The sequence below is a fragment of the Mirounga leonina genome, unplaced genomic scaffold, assembly GCF_011800145.1.
Source record: "Mirounga leonina isolate KUSES-001 unplaced genomic scaffold, KU_Mleo_1.0 Mir_176, whole genome shotgun sequence".
Lineage (NCBI taxonomy): Eukaryota > Metazoa > Chordata > Mammalia > Carnivora > Phocidae > Mirounga > Mirounga leonina.
The window spans coordinates 5,532,918-5,550,922 of record NW_023270454.1 but is presented as its reverse complement, the minus strand read 5'-3'; the positions used below and the strand labels follow the sequence as shown (position 1 = coordinate 5,550,922).

General features: G+C 42.1%; 3 protein-coding genes across 3 annotated transcripts in view; 2 read left to right on the top strand and 1 right to left on the bottom strand.

The window, feature by feature from the left end:
- The window catches only part of KCTD9 (potassium channel tetramerization domain containing 9), a 37,994-nt gene extending 35,507 nt beyond the window's left edge, over positions 1-2,487 (top strand). Inside the window, exon 12 of the mRNA XM_035022589.1 lies at positions 581-2,487. Coding sequence (XP_034878480.1) covers positions 581-697 — 117 coding nt within the window. The 3' untranslated portion in view covers positions 698-2,487. The remainder of the gene's footprint in view (positions 1-580) is intronic.
- Positions 2,488-6,613: 4,126 nt separating this feature from the next.
- Positions 6,614-11,503, top strand: GNRH1 (gonadotropin releasing hormone 1). The gene is made up of 3 exons (XM_035023161.1): positions 6,614-6,766; positions 8,038-8,133; positions 9,730-11,503. The coding sequence occupies exons 1-3, from the start codon at positions 6,614-6,616 to the stop codon at positions 9,769-9,771; spliced, it is 291 nt and encodes a 96-aa protein (XP_034879052.1). The 3' UTR covers positions 9,772-11,503.
- Positions 11,504-13,306: 1,803 nt separating this feature from the next.
- DOCK5 (dedicator of cytokinesis 5) overlaps positions 13,307-18,005 on the bottom strand; it is a 181,877-nt gene continuing 177,178 nt past the window's right edge. The window contains exon 52 of the mRNA XM_035022587.1: positions 13,307-17,444. Within this exon, the coding sequence (XP_034878478.1) occupies positions 17,340-17,444 (105 nt within the window). The 3' untranslated portion in view covers positions 13,307-17,339. The remainder of the gene's footprint in view (positions 17,445-18,005) is intronic.

The following is an 18,005-nucleotide window of genomic DNA, read 5'->3' as shown; positions in this document are numbered from 1 at the left end:
TGCTCAGATTTTTTTAATAGTGTTTCCCAGCCCTGCTCATGCCTTTTGTTGTTGTCATTGTTGGATTGTAGTAAATTTGCATAGATAATATTTACTACATTGCAGTCCATTCTGGGTTTTTTTTTTAAGATTTTATTCATTCATTTGACAGAGATAGATACAGCGAGAGAGGGAACACAAGCAGGGGAAGTGGGAGAGGGAGAAGCAGGCTTCCCGTGGAGTGGGGAGCCCGATGTGGGGCTCGATCCCAGGACCCCGGGATCATGACCTGAGCCGAAGGCAGACGCTTAACGTCTGAGCCACCCAGGTGCCCCTCATTCTGGGTTTTAAATGACTGATTGTAAAATACATGAACGGAAGAAACATGCTTCCTCTTTAACTTTTATCTCTATTTGTAATGGTCAGCCTGAGCATCACCTAGAGAAAACAAATCCAATCAAAGAAAATCTGACTTCTTTCCTAAAACAGAAGTTTTCCAGAAATAACTGATTTTCATGTGCCCCAGGAATCCTTTTGAGAGGGAACAGAGAAGGCCCTAAACCTCCATCTGAATCTCGTGAATATTGTTTTTGTCTTGCAGAACTGTGATCTGTCTGGCTGTGATCTTCAAGAAGCCAACCTGAGAGGTTCCAACGTGAAGGGGGCTATATTTGAAGAGATGCTGACACCCCTGCACATGTCACAAAGTGTCCGATGAGAATTTCAGGGCTGGAGGAAGGAGTCCCAGATGCAAAATGTTTTCCTGATCACTTTTTTTTTCTCCACCCACTCAGTTGTCTAGAAGAAATAACACTGTAAGGGAATAAAAAACAAAAAAAATTTAGAGGATTATGCTTGTCTCAGCAGTGCATAAAGGAAAAAATTGACTTTTTTCCACATTCTGATTTTAACAGAGAAGCACTCATGTAATGGATGTAGGGAAGCTAGATTAGCTTGCTGCCTTTTGACTAGAGGTAGGGGGATTTGCCTGGCTTTATGACCAGGAATAGGATCTATTATATTTGCTTTTAAATAGGCATGATGTGGAAATCCATCTTGTTTTGAAATGTACTTGAGGATTTTAATTTATGAAAAGCACAACATATGCAATTATATTTATTGAATCTCTAAATGCAGTATGGATATTTAAATTGTTAAACTTTATGAAAATTTTGCAGAGTTCAGGTTTATTAATAGCTTTAGTGATGCACTCCCCTACTTTAAATACCTGTCACACCGTGTGAATATGGTGAGATCAGATTTCCCAAGGCTCTCTTTTTCAGGTTCATTTTTATCATGTTTATTTTTTAGAACAAAGCAGTAGCTAAATTAAATCCTCAGTTCTTACTGATTGAGACAGAGTGAAAGGAAAGACATCATTGTCAGCTCAAGTTAAGGTGGAACTCTCCAGATGGACAAAGAATTTACCTATTGCTACAGCTTTTAAATGAGCATCATTAGAATTTCATTTGAATCAAGTTCCACTCAATGCCAGACCAGGCAATTTTATCCAATTTACACTACTAGCCTTGTCTTCTCCTGTACAGTCAAAACAAGCATAGGAAGATACGTAAAAAGCAAAAAGCCAAGGTGCGTTATTAATTTAATTCAAATGCCAAATAGTTTAAACAGGGCCAGCTTAGAAATAGGTATTAATAAATCCCAGTCCAAGCTATAAAATATGAATGAATATGGCAGTCATCTTTTGGGCCTCAACATAACTGCAGCTAAAACCCTGCAATGGGGAATGAGAGGATTTTAAACTGACAGTTTGATTATAGCCATCAAAAACTGAAATAAGAATAAAGGCATTCGGCTGGTCCAAGATGTAATACCAATCAGTCAGCACCTGTGGGTCTTTGACTTCTATTTTCTGGTTTCGTTTAAAGAAATTCTAGCCTGATTTTCTTGAGTCCTCATCTCTGCAGTAGCAGAGACAGGGCCTGTCCTCCCTTACCATTAACCCGTGTCCTTATGTCTGCCCCAAGAGCAGGGATATAAGCTGTGTCCAAATAGGTTCTGAATTCTACAGACTCAGCAGTTTGAAGCAATGAATCATTAAAAACTACTTTGTCTCCTCTGGGAGAATGACATGTCTTCAGTATTCACGTCGCTTCTTCTTCTATATATACATATGCAAAGCTTTCCTTAATAGTAAAGGGTAGAACATGAATAGTGGGAGATCGGACCTTTACAAGTGAGGGAAAGCAACTTCAGAAATGAATTATTTTCTTTGCTTTATTATTTTTACCAAGACAGAGAAGTATTGTATTGAGAGATATCTATTTTCATAATCAATATATGCCTAAATTATATTTAAATCATTTCACTCTGTACTATATATTTTCAAGAATTATAGAATGTGTTGTTCATCCACTTAAGGGTACCTCTGTAGACGTAACTGAAAACTGCAGAAGAATCTGAAAGATCTAAACGTGGTTTGCTTAGCAACTGCGGATTTGGGATCTAATGTACACTGCATTAATAAATGATGTGAAATGTTGAAAAGGAGTTTCTTGTCGTGCTTTTGAAAATCAGCACTTTACCATATTTTGCTTACATTTCTTCAACATATGTTGATGACCAACCCCACGGATCTGGGTGGAAAAGGAAATGCAACACTTATAACCGATTAGTCTCTTGGAAAGTGCCATTAAAGGAAATTTACTTCTTAAAGCGTGATTATTTTATGACCCGCTTTTTAAAATCCACCATGCTAACAACACAAAGAGATTTCATTAATTCTGAAACGACAAGACTGCCTCCTGATAATTCATCTAATTTGGGTTACTGTTTAGCTGATGAACATTACAAGTTAGCTTTATTAGGTTAAGAACATTTTCCCCAAAACATTCTCACCTGACTTCTGGGAGAGAAAATTTTGAGGGAGGAGTTTCAAAATAGTAAAACTTCTATTAAACCTAGTGATGGAACATGTCTGTACACAGGTAGAAATACAGTTGGAGTGGGGGACTAGAAAAAAATTTTAACCTAATTAGATTACCTACATGGATAAAATTCAGTATTTGTGTAATTGTTCAGAGCCACGGGTACTATGTTGTAATATAATCTAGTTCTTCCAACTACAGTTTCAAAAAAATTTTAGTAGGAAATAATAAAGGTTACATAAATCAGGTCTTGGGATATTTTCCCCAGTTGCTCATTTTATGAATCGGTGACTTATACTGTAAATCTTCCCCCATGTCAACTTCAAATCATGTTTAATGAAAAGCCCTAGAATTTCATTAAATTTCCAAGGAGGTATTATCTTTAAAATTAAAAGGTACACCTCTGCGAAGAAACGTGGTTACATTTTCTGTACAAAGCACCTTATGCAAGGATTAATTCTCTGAAAGCCTTTCACAACCTTTATGTCAGCAGGAGTTCACCATGGATTCCTCCTGCTGAGATTTTACATTAGGGCAAAAAAGAGGCTTGCATCCGTCACTCATCAAGATTACAGAATCATTACTGTAGCGCTTTAATAGTTTTGAGGTGTTTCTTTTAATAATGTTGAAAATGAAACCATTTTCCCTCTAAAGCCATACACTTTAAGATCTGGAAATTTCTAAATTGAGAAAAAATTTATGACAACTATAAAATCCAAATACTTAAAGCCAGTTTACTAAATTAAGCTTCATGATAAACGGGATCTATCCTTGGAACTATGAAAAGGTTCAAAGTTTGTCACTAAACATCGAAATTCCATTAATTTCATATTTGATCTCTTGATACTGTAGAAAATAAATCTGGCCTTTGCCCTTGAGATCTATGTGCCCTAAGAATACGACACAGATTTGGCATAGAGCATACTCCATGTGGCTGTGTCCATTCAAAAATTTCAAAACATGTTTCAAAAGTTTAATACCGATAGAAATAAGCTACAAGAAATCCACCGATGCTTAACCAAACATAAGTGCTTAACATTACAGTAAGGGTCAGACGTCTTAACTCCCATCTCCTGAGTCCTGTCCAATGACCACATCTGCTTAAGCAACACTGTTAGAAGCACACCTCTTTCAGCAAATAGAAAATCAACTGGACAATTTGAACACTGCTCAAACATAATGAACTCTTGTTGAAAAAGAGCCTCTCATTACCTTTGTATTACAGTGAGGTAAGTCTCATGTCAAAATGGCACTTAAATTATTCAGTGTCTAAAGAAATAATTAAAATAATTTAAATGAAATAAATCACTTTTTTTTTTTTTTAATTCCCCTCCTTGCAAGTATACTTGAAATCTTCTCTACCCTATCGTGAGATTCTGACAACCGCCACAGAAATGGCTGGGGAAAGCAGGGAGTTAATTTGCCCTCCACATTGCTCTTTATGCTGACATCCTTGCAAATGTAATCGTTCCAGAAAACACTGGGCAATGACTGATTGGTTCAGATCCTACCAGAGCAGAAACTGCCAATCTCAGCTCTAAAACGAACAAATAGCCAGTGATTTTTAACCATTTTACTACTGAGCTAATGTAATAGGCCTCACAGACAATTGTACAGGAAGGTTTAATTCTATGTCAGATAAAACACATCTTTGGTGCAGAAATAGAGGAAGCATTAAGCCTAATCTGGTTTAAAGGTCCTTACTTTTCATTCATTCATTCATTCATTCGAACTTAAACTTATTGAATGCTGACTAAATGTCAGGGATTTAACAGGTGTTTAAATAAGATGGGATCCTTGACTGTCATGAGTTACAACCCAGGGGTAGATTAGGGGAAGACAATCATGCATTCAGATAAATGTAATAAAGAGTAATGGCTCTTTTTTTGGTAAATGTTTATACTGTGTAAATAAAATATCCCAAGGGTCCGCCACTGGGTTGGAACATCTATCTGTAAATTTGGATAATGATACCCACTTGGCAGGACTGTTGTAATGAGAGGTTGGTCTCATTCACATGCCAGTTAACTACTATTTCTCACCTTGGTGTTCCCACTGTCTTTAGCACAGTGATTTGTATATTTTAACTCAATAAATATCTACTGAAATGAGTCAAACTGTCCACCCACCAGGTGGTCTTGGGCTTAGTGTATTCTAACTACCATGTTTCTCCTTAGCTTTTTGATGCTATAGAAGGCTTTGCAGATAAGTCAAGGCAGGAACCTGGTGGGGAGGAGACTGGGGAATTTTCAGACTCACATGATCTACTTACTGTAGGATCCTATATGGGTACAGGTGTAGTGCCAGTAATCACTTCTTATTATTTATAAATCAGCTCCTCTTACAAATGAAGAATCGAAGAGCTGAGACCAGCTCCCCGGCATCCTGACTCAGCTTCTTTCTCTAATTACCAAATGGCCTCCTTTGTGAAAGCTTTTCTGTGCGCATTTAACATCACTTAATGTACGACAGCTATTTTCCCTCTGCTCTGGATGGGTCTGTCAGTTTCCTCAAGAGAATACAACCTAGCTAGATTTTAATCTCTGAATTGGGGTCTCAGCTATAAAAGTCTTAGCTGAAGTTTTAATGGCCAAGATTTAAGTACATTTAATAGGTACACCAGTGGGTGTTCCAATTACATACACTATTAAAGGGCTTTATGTGAATAGGATTAAAAAAAAATTACTATTTAAAAAACCCCCATAGTCCATGTGCAGTATAATTTACCAGCAGGAAAGATTTCAGTCCTGGAAAAGTTTCATATAAAAAGGAAGCTAAGAAAATGAAAAATCACAGTACTCTACAAACTCGAAAAGAAGCTCGGGATTCTTTTGGCTCTTTGTTCGCAAACAGGTAAAACGCTTTGTATTTCTAGCACTTGTTTGAGACCACATGCTTTCGTCTGTCTATAGGGCATTTTACACCCAAAGGGCTAAATCCAGGCATGACGGTATCTAAAGAAACCTTGACCTTCGTGGTCCTTGTCACCCAGGGCCACAGAGGATCCAGGCTTTGGGGAATAATTACAACAGCTCATCGACCAGTATTTGATTTTGTCTTTAGTCTCTTTCCCATCAGATGAAAATTAACTTGAAGACATTGTGAGAATGCCTCTTGTCATTAGCTAATTCAAGGCCGCCTTGGCCATGGAGGCATCTGGCCTGGGGCTTGGCGCTTTGAGAGGTGTTGAGTTCTCTCTCACGCTCACAGATGGCCCGGCCAGCACTTACGTGTGGAAGACACTCAGCAAAATGTAATTAGTGCCACAGTGTATGCATTTGATGTCATACAACTTTATATTAGCCAGAGATTCCTAGCAGGAGCTACCTTTCCAAGCAGATGGCCCAATTCTCTTTATCTCAGGAACTGATACAGTTGAAAACGAATCTATGGGGGAGTTGTGTGTGTGTGGGAGGGGTGGGGGAATGTTAAGGCAAAAAAGGCGAACTTGATAAGGGTAGGAATCAGGGAGTTTGTGTAACCAAATAAATACTAAAAATAAAAATAGACTAGCTTAGTACGAAAACGTACTGAGCATGGAAGTTCCAAGTACTGCCTTTCTCCCCAGTGGCTAAGAAACCCAAGGCAAACACATGGGGATGTGTGTTTCAGCGTGTGTGCGTGTGAAAGCAGGCAACCGCCACTTCCGCCTTCTGCAGGCTTAGCATAGAAACGTTAGGCTTCTCACCAGAAAGGTCTTGACTTCTCGCTCAACCCAGTCTGGGTCTATCCTCACTGTTGCATTGATGTTCCTTAGAATGGAGCCGATTCCAAAACTTGTAGCTGGACTTCTCCTGCTGACCTTATGTGTGGTGGGCTGCCAAGGCCAACACTGGTCCTATGGACTACGTCCTGGGGGGAAGAGGAATGCTGAAAATTTGATTGATTCTTTCCAAGAGGTAAGGCTCTTTCATCATCAAAATAAGACATGGCTTATGTGATTCAGTCCACGTTAACATTCTGTGTTTGCCCCAACTGTGCCACGCTGGGCTCCAGGTACCCCTGGTATTCTGGGGGAGATGAGACATGTGCAAAGGCAAGTCCCATCCCTGCTTTCTATTCAGACAGGAACAATTCCTAGAGAATGCAGCAACAGGTGCGAAGTAGCATGTCGCACTCTGAATATCTAGAATTGCCAAAGGAATTCGAAACGATGGGATGGACCCAAGGTCTCCAGAGCAAGATGATTCCTTGGGATTCGGAAAGAAAATCTTAGAACTTCTGCTTATTATTATTTTTTTCTTATTTCGTCTTTTAAAAGTATCTATGATACTAGGTCAGCGTACATTCTCATAACTTATAAATAAGTATTCTTCTCAAGAGTGCATGCCCTATCATTTCTTTTTACTGAAATGGGTATTTAGGCAAAGAACTTGGAGGCTGCTAGTGGGGATAGGGTTAGCAAGCTCAAGGACACAAAATATATACTGGAAAATATCCTGGATTTTATTTCATATACATTGATTTCAGTACTAGTACCAGCACTAACATAGGGTACATGGTTTTTTATCTATAAAATGAGACTTCTTGGGGTCATGTAAGGATCACATGAGAGAGGCCTTAGATATTAGCTGGCTACCCCCCAAAATGATAGTGGATTAATAAAAATAGTTGTTATTGGTTTCTTAAATTAATGGAAAACTAACAGAACCTAAAGGATGAGCAATTCGGGCCTGGGACACTTAATATAGCGCCGAGAAAAAGAAACTAGAAAAACTTAAAATTATTTAGCTTTCTTTTTGGAGAAATAACAAAGATAATTTAGTATGAAATAAAGATGCCCGGGAATCTGAAGTCTCCTCTCCATAGATTATATGTGAAGTAACTTATTTAACTTATTTAACTATGACATATTTAGTAAAAACTAGAAAATAAAAATCACCCCTATTCATAACTAGAAGCTCCTGGACTTTTCATATACTATCCCCTCATGAGGTTCAAAGTACTTCATTCTCATCATCTCTAGAGAGAAAATATTCTCTCCTTACTAACACTACCCCCAGAACATCCCACCCCTCTGTATAAATGCCTCAGGGTGGATCTATGTTCTTAAATCCTCGTCCCACAATTCCCTTGACCTCACTCTCCACACACAGTTCTTGGTGAAAGTGGAAAATACCGTTCCATTCCATTGATCTCCAACAGCAAGAATCACGTTCTTTTTCCTCAGATAGCCAAAGAGCTTGATCAACCTGCAGAACCTCAGCGCTTGGAATGCACCATCCACCAGCCCCGATCTGCCCTCAGGGACCTGAAAGGAGCTCTGGTGAGTTACAGCGGTAACAACATGGAGCTTTAGAGATGGAAAGGTCCTTGGTGCCACTTAGGGCAACCACCTCTCGGCCTCTGTGGGGCTTACCGTCCTGACTGCTTGAATTCCTCCCGGGGTAGGGCCTCACTATTTTTGTGACACCCTCTCTCAGTGGGTAGACAATACTAATGGTTAGAACTTTTTCCCCTTAAATTGAAATCTCTCTGTAACCTTTACCCCCTAACCTTTGGGGGTACCCTTGGTTCTATCCTTTGGGATGACTATTACATTTCTTCCCACTGTTACATGTCAGTTCTTCACTTATATTCATCGACCACTGTCCCCCCGCCCCCGACTCTTCTAATCTAGGCTAATCCACACCTCTCCACGGCATTCCTTAATTCTTCACCAGTGTTCTTGGTATGACATGGTTTTTCCCTGGAAAAATGTAGAAATCAAAAATGGTGCTCTAGTTTATTTTTTTTCCCCCTTTGGAATAAAAAATTCCAAACTAGTAAATTTGTAATTCAGAGCCACATATTTGATTTCCAGTTTTCTGACTGGATTCTAACAATCTCCAAATTCCCGCCCAAAATGGGAATCTGCTAACTTGATGCAGGTTTTTGATAACAAGAAAGAAAGTACACAGAGCGCTGAATAGAGAGGTTGAATCTTGAGCTCACTGTTGGTGCCCTATGAGCTCCCATGGTCCCCTTGTTTGCAGCAGTTAGGGGCACTGACTTAGCACCTGTGCCCAGGAGCAGGGAAAGCCTGAATAAATCATATACAAACACAAGCTAGGGCTTTCATTTTGTCCATTGACCTCAACTTCCACACCCACAGTTCAAAAAAACAAGCAGACAGACATCTTTATTGGCTTTCTGTGTCTACTCCTACTTACCACATAATAAAAATAATAGCAAGCAGTGACATTTCCCAAACGTGACCTTAGAAAGAAGGTATTGAGGCAAAAGCTAGGTTAATAAATAACAAACTGAGATCAGGGGCAGCTGGGTGGCTCAGTCGGTTGAGTGTGTCCACCTTTCGGTTTCAGCTCAGGTCATGATCTCAGGGTCGTGGGATCGAACCCCACATTGGGCTCCACACTCAGCATGGAGTCTGCTTGTCCCTCTCCCTCTGCTGCCCCCCCTCCACCCCACTCACACGCGTGCTCTCTCTCTCTCTCTAAAATAAATAAAATACTTAAAAAAACAGATCAAACCTTTCTTTCACCTCCTTCACATCCTATCCTTAAACTATTAATGTAGATCTTATGTTTATTAAACAACTTAGAAACACACGATCTGTTATATCTCCCCAAGACTTTTTTGTTTGTGTTTTTAATTATGTTATGTTAATCACCATACATTACATGATTAGTTTTCGATGTAGTGTTCCATGATTCATTGTTTGCGTATAACACCTTGTGCTCCATGCAGTACATGCCCTCTTTAATACCCATCACCAGGCTCTCCAAGACTTTCTAGTGCACAAAAATAAATGGATCTGTTCTTTCTATATCGATATTTTGGAAATTAAGATATCAAAAGCATAGTGAAATTCAGCTAGTAAAATCAACCATGATATATTTTTTGCTCATGTATATTTTAGGAAAGTCTGATTGAAGAGGAAACTGGGCAGAAGAGGATTTAAACCCACTGAACCAGAAGGATTGACAAGTATAATTCTGATGTTGAAACTTGTGACTCATTTAACATCTGTAAATTGTGTGAATTTCAGATATGCTTACGCTAAATTCACATATTTCATGGTGAAGTGCTGTGTTGTGAATAAAGTGGCATAAATGTTAAGTCTTCCTCTAAGGCAGAACTCTGGTGGGGGCGGGGCACCATGAGCCCACAAAGGGGAGAACTCCGAGTGTGGGGCTAGGAGACAGGAGAGAACATAAAGCTGACATTATTGTTGACTAAAGAAATCTGGCTCTCCTCCGCCACCCCTGCCCCAAGAACAGTCACCTATTGGGCCGGGCCCCCAGATCTGATACAGCAACAGTTTTCTGTGGGGTTGTAGCTTGATTTTTGACTATACTCCACAAAAGTGAGGCCACGGCCATTTCTCCCACTTGAAAGCACTTCCCTTCCCAGACTGCCTTCGGATCCCTTTGGAAGTTAACTGGAACCTGAGAGGCCTCGGGAGAGAGGAGGCTGTGCTGGGCCCCAAGTCCAACGTTCCTGCTGCTGCATGGGGCCCCCTCTGCTCACCACAGCCAGCCGTGCAGGTGGAGGCCTGGGACCCGGGCCTGAAAATAATAGTGTTCATCTGCCAGATCTTGGTGACCTCTCTTGAGAAAGGCTTTGGAGCATAGAGTCTGTTGAAGACAGAATTCAGGTATTCCCGTGCACCCTGGTCAAGCAGGGTTGCCACCATTCACTCTCCACAAAGACCAGCATCAGGTTTGTGCAGGGACAGATGCATAAACATTTTCCTTAACCCTCGCAGTGACCTTGGAAATTAGCGATTCTTGTCTTCCCTTTAGAAGGAGGAGACGAGGGCTTAAGGGACCCACTCAGTTCCGTCGGGGTACATGGGCAGGGCTCCTACCATGCACTAGGAAGAACAGCTGATGCTATTAGACTGGAAAGCCAGTATGTATTTTGTTAGTTGGTTATATTTTGTTTATTGGAGCTGAAACAGGATCCTGGGGCTCATGTATCGCCTTCATTTACTGGGGGCCATTTCGCTATGGGGTCCCAGACACTATGACATCAGTTCTCAATTATCCTCCTAACTTCCAAGTGATTATGAGACCATTTGAAAAACTCAGATTTCAGATAAGTTGCCTGATGTCACAGCGACAAACTGAGCCTGTGTTCACATGGCAACAATCGGGGCCCTTGCCCTGTTTCACTCAGACAGACAGTACCTTCCTCCTCCTCTCCCTGCCCCTCCATCTCAAAAAAGGGTCTGTGTTAAGGAATTTGAACTAGGGTCAGAAATAGTCCAAAAACCCTCCTTTTTAAATACAGATCAGCACAACGCTAGATTCCCCAAATATCTCCATTTGAAGAATCTCTAAAACTCAATCGAAGAACTTCCTTACTCCTCCTTTTTTTTTTTTTTTTAAAGATTTTGTTTATTTATTTGACAGAGGGAGACACAGTGAGAGAGGAAACACAAGCAGGGGGAGGAGTGGGAGAGGGAGAAGCAGGCTTCCCGCTGAGCAGAGAGCCCGGTGCGGGGCTCGATCCCAAGACCCTGGGACCATGACCTGAGCCGAAGGCAGCTGCTCAACGACTGAGCCACCCAGGCGCCCCCTTACTCCTCCTTTAATAAAATTAAGCAGAGATGTAGTTCACAACCTACTTTGTGGAACAAAAGGCAAAACTGCATATTTTCACTAATCAATACATACAAGGCAGGGGCTTCCATGTGCCAATCGCTCAGTAACTATTTTTTGGTTATTAAAAACAATACCATTGGGGCACCTGAGTGGCTCAGTCGGTTAAGCGTCTGCTTTGGGCTCAGGTCATGATCCCAGGGTCCTGGGATCGAGCCTCCCATCGGGGTCCCTGCTCAGCAGGGAATCTGCTTCTTCATCTCCCTCTGTCGCTCCCCCCTGCTTGAGTTCTCTCCGTGAAATAAATAAATAACATATTTAAAAAATAAAATAAAAAATAAAAAAAAATACCATTTACAAACTTTATGTTAGTTAACACATTTAAAAGAATAGGGTAACACTTATTTTTTAAAGATTTTATTTATTTATTTGAGAGAGAGGGAGAAAAAACGAGCAGGGTTTAGGAGCAGAGGGAGAGGGAGAAGCAGACTCCCCGCTGAGCAGGGAGCCCGACGCGGGGCTCGATCCCAGAACCCTGGGATCATGACCCCAGCCAAAGGCAGATGCTTAACTGACTGAGCCACCCAGGCACCCCTCAGTCACTTATTTTTTACATTCTGTTGGAGTCTGTGGGCTTCCCTGAATGGGCTACAAAGACGCTCATGCAGCGACCTGATGCGGATGTGAGAGGCTCAAGATGGCATCCAGGGGTTTGCGACTCACATGAACATGTTGGGTATTTGATTCTCAAATGGCCAAATGCCAAAGGAGGAGAGTGCAAATGACCCCTTTATAACATTTTACACATCTTCCTGGATTTGAAGAACTCTCTACATCCTCAACGCAACTTCAAAAAAGGGCCAGTAGCCTTTTAAAAGAGAGGGTGGGGAAACATACCAAAAGCTCCCTTTAATAAGTTCTCAAATATCTTTCAATGATCTAGCGTCAAAAAGAGTGGCTTGAAGATAGACTATTTTAGCAACGGGTTTAGAAGTTGCAGTATCCTGGAGGTGACTGGGAAAAAGCCAAGAATCACTGTGTGAAATAACAGCACTTATTACATTTTGACAGTGAATGTGCTCTAAAGTAGTATTTTTCACTGGGGACTGTAGATCCAAAATGATTCCCCAGGCTTACTGATTCAGTCTTGGGGGCCCAAACCATTTGCATGTTTAACATGCCAGGGACTCTTATGTACACAGTGGGGGCATATTATTGCCCTGAAAAGCAATAGATGGCAGATGTTTAAAAGCACTGGGACATTTTCTTAAACGAAAAAAAAAAAAAAAAATCTTAGGCATAAGCCCAGGACTTAAAACAGTGTGGCTATTCTAATTGAAGTGTGGCCGTCCCCTCTCCCCAGTGCGACACACCACCAGCAGGGAGTTTAAGAAATGAATATCCATTTTGAACACCGATTTTCTCAGGGTGTTATTTCCTCTAAGGTAGTGGTGATTTTCAGCCTTGGCCAAACGTTGGAATAACACTGGGGAGATGTAAAAGGAATATGGTGTCTGGGTCATGCTCCCCGCTCTTGGAAATTGATTTAATTGGTCTGGGGTGTGACCTCTTCCCCGGTGATACTAAGGTTCAACCTAGTTTGAGAACTGGTTCCTATCCTTCCCAAGTTAAGTTACTAGCTACTCCTTTGATTTCCCTTTGCAGTGAATGAAGAAACAGCCCATCGCATTAAATGAATTGTTGTCAGAAGCCATCAGCTCCGATGCCAAAGGGATGCATGGAGAGGGGTTGAGGGGAGGGAAGAACCAAATGGTTGGCGGTTCTTCTTGCTTCCATGACCCCACAGCACAAGTCCTACTAACAGGACCTGTAATAATGACAGGAGGCCAGAGGGACTGGGTGTGATGTGTCACAAAGGAGGTGTCGATAAAGAAAAGTTCAGGAATGATTTCGTTTCTTTAACGTAAGGGTAAAAATAGACTAAACACGATAAGCTTCAAAATACATTTCCATTTTTTAATTTAAAAAATAAATAACAGCAAATCTGAACAAAATTTTTCTACTTCAATGCACATCTTCCTAACAGTCCATGTTTGAAACCCAACTAGTTTACAAAATCCTGGCAACCGAGCCTTTGACAAAGTCTGGATGAATAACTTACAAAATCTGACTAATAGATGAGTTTAGGCAGCATATGTGGGAGACCAGCATTGGTCAGACTGAAATCATCAACTTAAAGGAAAACTTTTTCTTTTTGTAGGTTATAACTGGTGGTTCCATGCTCAACCCACCCAAAGAGGAACTTACCTTTTCCAACTAATTTTAAAATCCCACTTGGTCAATGGCGTGTGGGCCTAAAAGCTGTTGTACGGAAACTTCGTTGCCTTCGGATTCTCTCTTTCTCATTCACTTAGAATCAAAGAAAGCGAGGGCCGAAAGGATTCTAAAAATCACACAGCTTCGGATATACATGTTTTACATGAGGAAAATGAGGCCCAGGGACTGACTATAAATCGACTTGCCAAACGGTACATGGTCTTTACTGTCCTGTTCTGTGTTGATGGTGGGGTTTTTCCCCTTTTTTCATTATACCCGAGCAGTGAAAGGAAGGAAGGTACAGCTATGAATGGCCTTCTAAATGCCTTTTGCAGAAGGACAGCAGGGACATGAGGGGAACTTCTGGGTTCTGGAAGTAGTCTCGGTCTGGATCTGAGAGGTGGCGATGCGGTACACGCCTAGGTCAAGTTTCATCCATCTGTACCCCTAAGATTTGTGCACTTGCCTATATGTATGTTAAGACATGCCTCAATTTTAAAGGAAAAAGGCACCCCATGATCTGGGGGCCAGTAGAGGGGAAGCACTCCCACAGCTTGGAAAAAGTTAACAAAGGTAGATTGTTATCTCAAATCCCGCTATATCTCTTGTCTTAGGGATCTGCAGGGTCTCCCTGACGGGCGAGAAGGACTACAATTCTGCAATCCACATGGGAGGTGGAAGAGGGGAGGCCCATGGCCCAGCAGCCGTACTGAGGGTCTCACTTTCTCCTAGTCCTACTCCCTTGCCAACCCCACAGCACAACACAGTCTCTGCATACCAGGCTGTTCCCATTGGATACACTGAATTGCCACATCCTGAGAGTCTCGTTTGGTGTCTGGCATTCAATAAGAGCTTAATAAATGTTGAATAAAACGATTCTTGAAAAAAAAAAAATCTCCAAGGAAGACAAGTCACCAGAACAGAGAGAAAGAAAATAAGGGGTTAAAAAAAATCCCATAAGGTTGTGACATCCACAAAGGTTGTGACAGTTTGGGGGCTACTTTCAATGTCCTTCAATACTCCAGAGTTCTTATCAAGGGAAATAAAGACCAGTTCTTTCCTCTTTTATTCCTGGCCCCTCATCTCTCCTATATGCAATGTAATCATAAGGCATTTCCTTGCAGTCTTCCTCTTTGACTTCAGGACAGACGTGATTTATGATCTTTTGTCAAACATGACTCTTTCTGACCCAATGCCTTCCCCCATGTTCCCTGTAATCTGGTATCCACACCATTACCTAGAATCCTTTCTATTCAGGCAGGAGAGACTTAGTATTTTCATTAAGATAGAAGGGGAATCAGATGGATAAATGTTCTATTAAAAAAGGGAAGGTACTTGGGCACCAGCGTATCAGACTTCCCCAGCCCCTGATCAAAGACCACACTGCAGAACTCACTTGCACTGCTCTGAAGGGTCATGCTTGAGGTTTGGTATTTTTTGTGACCAGCTTACATCTTTCTATCTGAAAGGCAGCCTGAAAAATCGGGTGAGTGAGACCTACAGATCCCCGCTAGCCAGTCTGCGAGGCAACTTCTCAGAATCTGCTCTGGGCTCCACAGAAGCCCCATATAACCTTTCCGTTCCTTCTCTTCGTTGAGTTCTTTCCACTAAAATCCTTTTTGGTTCTTATTAACACTTCTTCTTTAGTCATAAATAATTATGTAAGAGATTCTAAAAGATGCCATTTTTTTTTAAAGGGATTGTATGCGCACAGCTAACTTGCACTCACTTTCCAAATTACCTCAGGGGGAAAAAATATCAATAATGCTCTTAGAGAATTCCAGATCTTACTCAGGCCGAGCAGAGGAAAGGACGGATCATTTCGTTCCTACTACTCTAAAAAGCCGATCTTGTTTGAATCTCATCTGTGTGGCAGGTACTGTTCCCTGTTTCAGAAGGTGAAGAAATGAAGGCTCAGATGATTGCAAAGAATTTAGGGGGTTTGCAAAGTTAACAGATGACACAGCTGGGATGGTCGGAGACCAGATGGTTTACTTCCAAAGCCCAGCTTTTCTCTAGTCTACCCCTTTGAAGGTTCCCCTGAGTGGAGGCGAAGAACCACCTTTTCCTCACCACTTTTAAATATGCACACTAACTGCTTGAGGATTGCTGGCCACGTCTTTCCCTGACTCTCTGAACCATTAGAAGGTCTCTTCTAAGAAGGGTGGTATTGAAACGGGTACGCAAAGAAGCAGGCAAGCAAATCCGCATTCTCAGAGGCGAAATCTCTTTCCTCTCTCTCTCTACCTTGGGGCTGGGTAGGTGGGGAAGGGGACTGGGCCCAGTTACCAAAGGGACTCTGGTGAGCTTCCCCACGTGCTGACCTAGGGGATCCACATAAAGCTTTCTACTTTGCCATAAATGTCAAAGTGGTATAGAAATATCCAGGACATTTCCACTGTTGTTCCAACTAGGGGTAGGTATTCATCATGGAGTATGTCAGGGTTGTCTTCTTGATCTAAGTGTTATCTGGGGATAGAGCCTCAATTAGCAAGCTGGGTTGTTAGTAAGAATCTGTAGTCAGATTTTCCGTTTTGTCTACAAAACGAGGGGGTTGTTTGTATGAACTTTAAGGTCCTTCTAGCTCAAAATGTCTCCAACCTTGTGGGGTTTGTGTAGGTGTATGTAATATTTGATCATCTAAATCACCCCATTTCTTCTTCCAAAAGACTACTGACTTAGTACCATAAACATGTAATCAAATTAATTCCACAATCATGAGGAATAAATAATCAAAGGGAGATATTGCACTGTATTCTCCAGGGTAAAATCAGGGGGCAGAGAGGGGCCGCTGAGCCATCCAAACGGGATCTGGAAGAGAAGCGGCTGAACCCGGGCTTCGAAGTCCCTTCTGTCCAGTGATTTGCACTCAGAGGAGGTAACAGGGCAAGAAACTGTGCAAAAGAAAGAGCTTCAAGGGAGTCTGTAGCAGGAAGGAGTGACTCGGTGTGGTGACAGCCAGTGAGTCAGGAGTGCGAGGGCCTCCCAGGAGGGTTCCCATACCTCACGTAGTAGCTGGCGTGGGGGCAGACGGGAGCTCAGACCTCACAGTCGAGTCCATGTTTTTTCAACAATGATGACTAGTCACACATGAAAGTAGCCCATCTTCATTACAAAGATGTTCTTTTCCTTAAAGGAGACACAAGCAGACTTCAGGAAGATAGGCTTATTTTGGCTACCAAAGTCCCTGATGCACGTCTCTTCCAATGTTATTCAGGACACGATGTGTCCACGTGAGAAAACCAAGTCTCAAGCATAGCTTTTCACAAGCAAAGCAAGAAATCCTTCCAAAGTGGAGGTTCCTGGGCTTGCTCCAAGACCGCCATAGAAGAACGTAGCCAGGCTTCTGTAGGCTGCGGTGGCCTCTGCGCTGGAGGCGGAATTTAATCACGGTGAGGAGATAGCTCTCCTTTGAGAAACAGAGGACCCGACCAATTCTGGAATTCATGTGGGCGGGCGGGAGGAGATGTGGCCTTCGGCCTCTTTCAGAGAAGCCTTTCAAAGAACAACCAGTTTTGAGCTGGTACAGCTGACCCCAGATCAGGAAGGGGGTGGGGGGTCAGCCAGAGGCCCTGGGGAATGAGGACAGGGCCTCCTCTCAGCTGTTCAAGGTGTTCAGAGTTCCGGAGACAGGGTGGCAAGATCCTTACTGGAATCCGGGCTCAGAAGAAAGGAAGCCAGATTTCCGAGCTTTGGGAGGTGGTGGGGGTGGGGCTTTGGCTTCTCTGCGGACCGGAAGTGGAGGGGCAATCTGAGGGAGCAGACACAACGGAAGTCAAATGAGTCTTATCTTTCCTCCTGATTCGCTTTCTCCTCCACATTTCTGACACAGTGCTTTCGCTTCTAACTGATCCATCTACGCAGCCTTGGCAAGGAGAAAAGGGAAACAACCCTCATTTAACTTCCCTTGTTCTCCTTGGGTTAATCAGATATACACCAAAATGTTATATCCTCAACACTTGGGCTCTTGGCATATCTATAGATATGCCATTGAACGAATGCAGGAAACCCATCAGAGGCCATTCCAGAATGACTGTCACTCACTCAGAAGGAGTAAACTCTTCACATGTGAACCAGAACCCACTGATTTCACTCACCTGTACCCAGGGTGAGGTACAGAGAAAGGCTCTACCTTCGATCTGATGAAAAGGTCTGCCTGTATTGCGTTACTTCCCATTAGAAACTCCCCTATCTTTTTATGGTTGCAGGCATGAGTCAAGAAGCGATCAGAGCGACAAATCTACAGGAAACCCGCCTAGCAAAAAGCTTGGAAAACCAGCTTTGCGCTCCTGCGAGTGGGGCGCTCTGACCC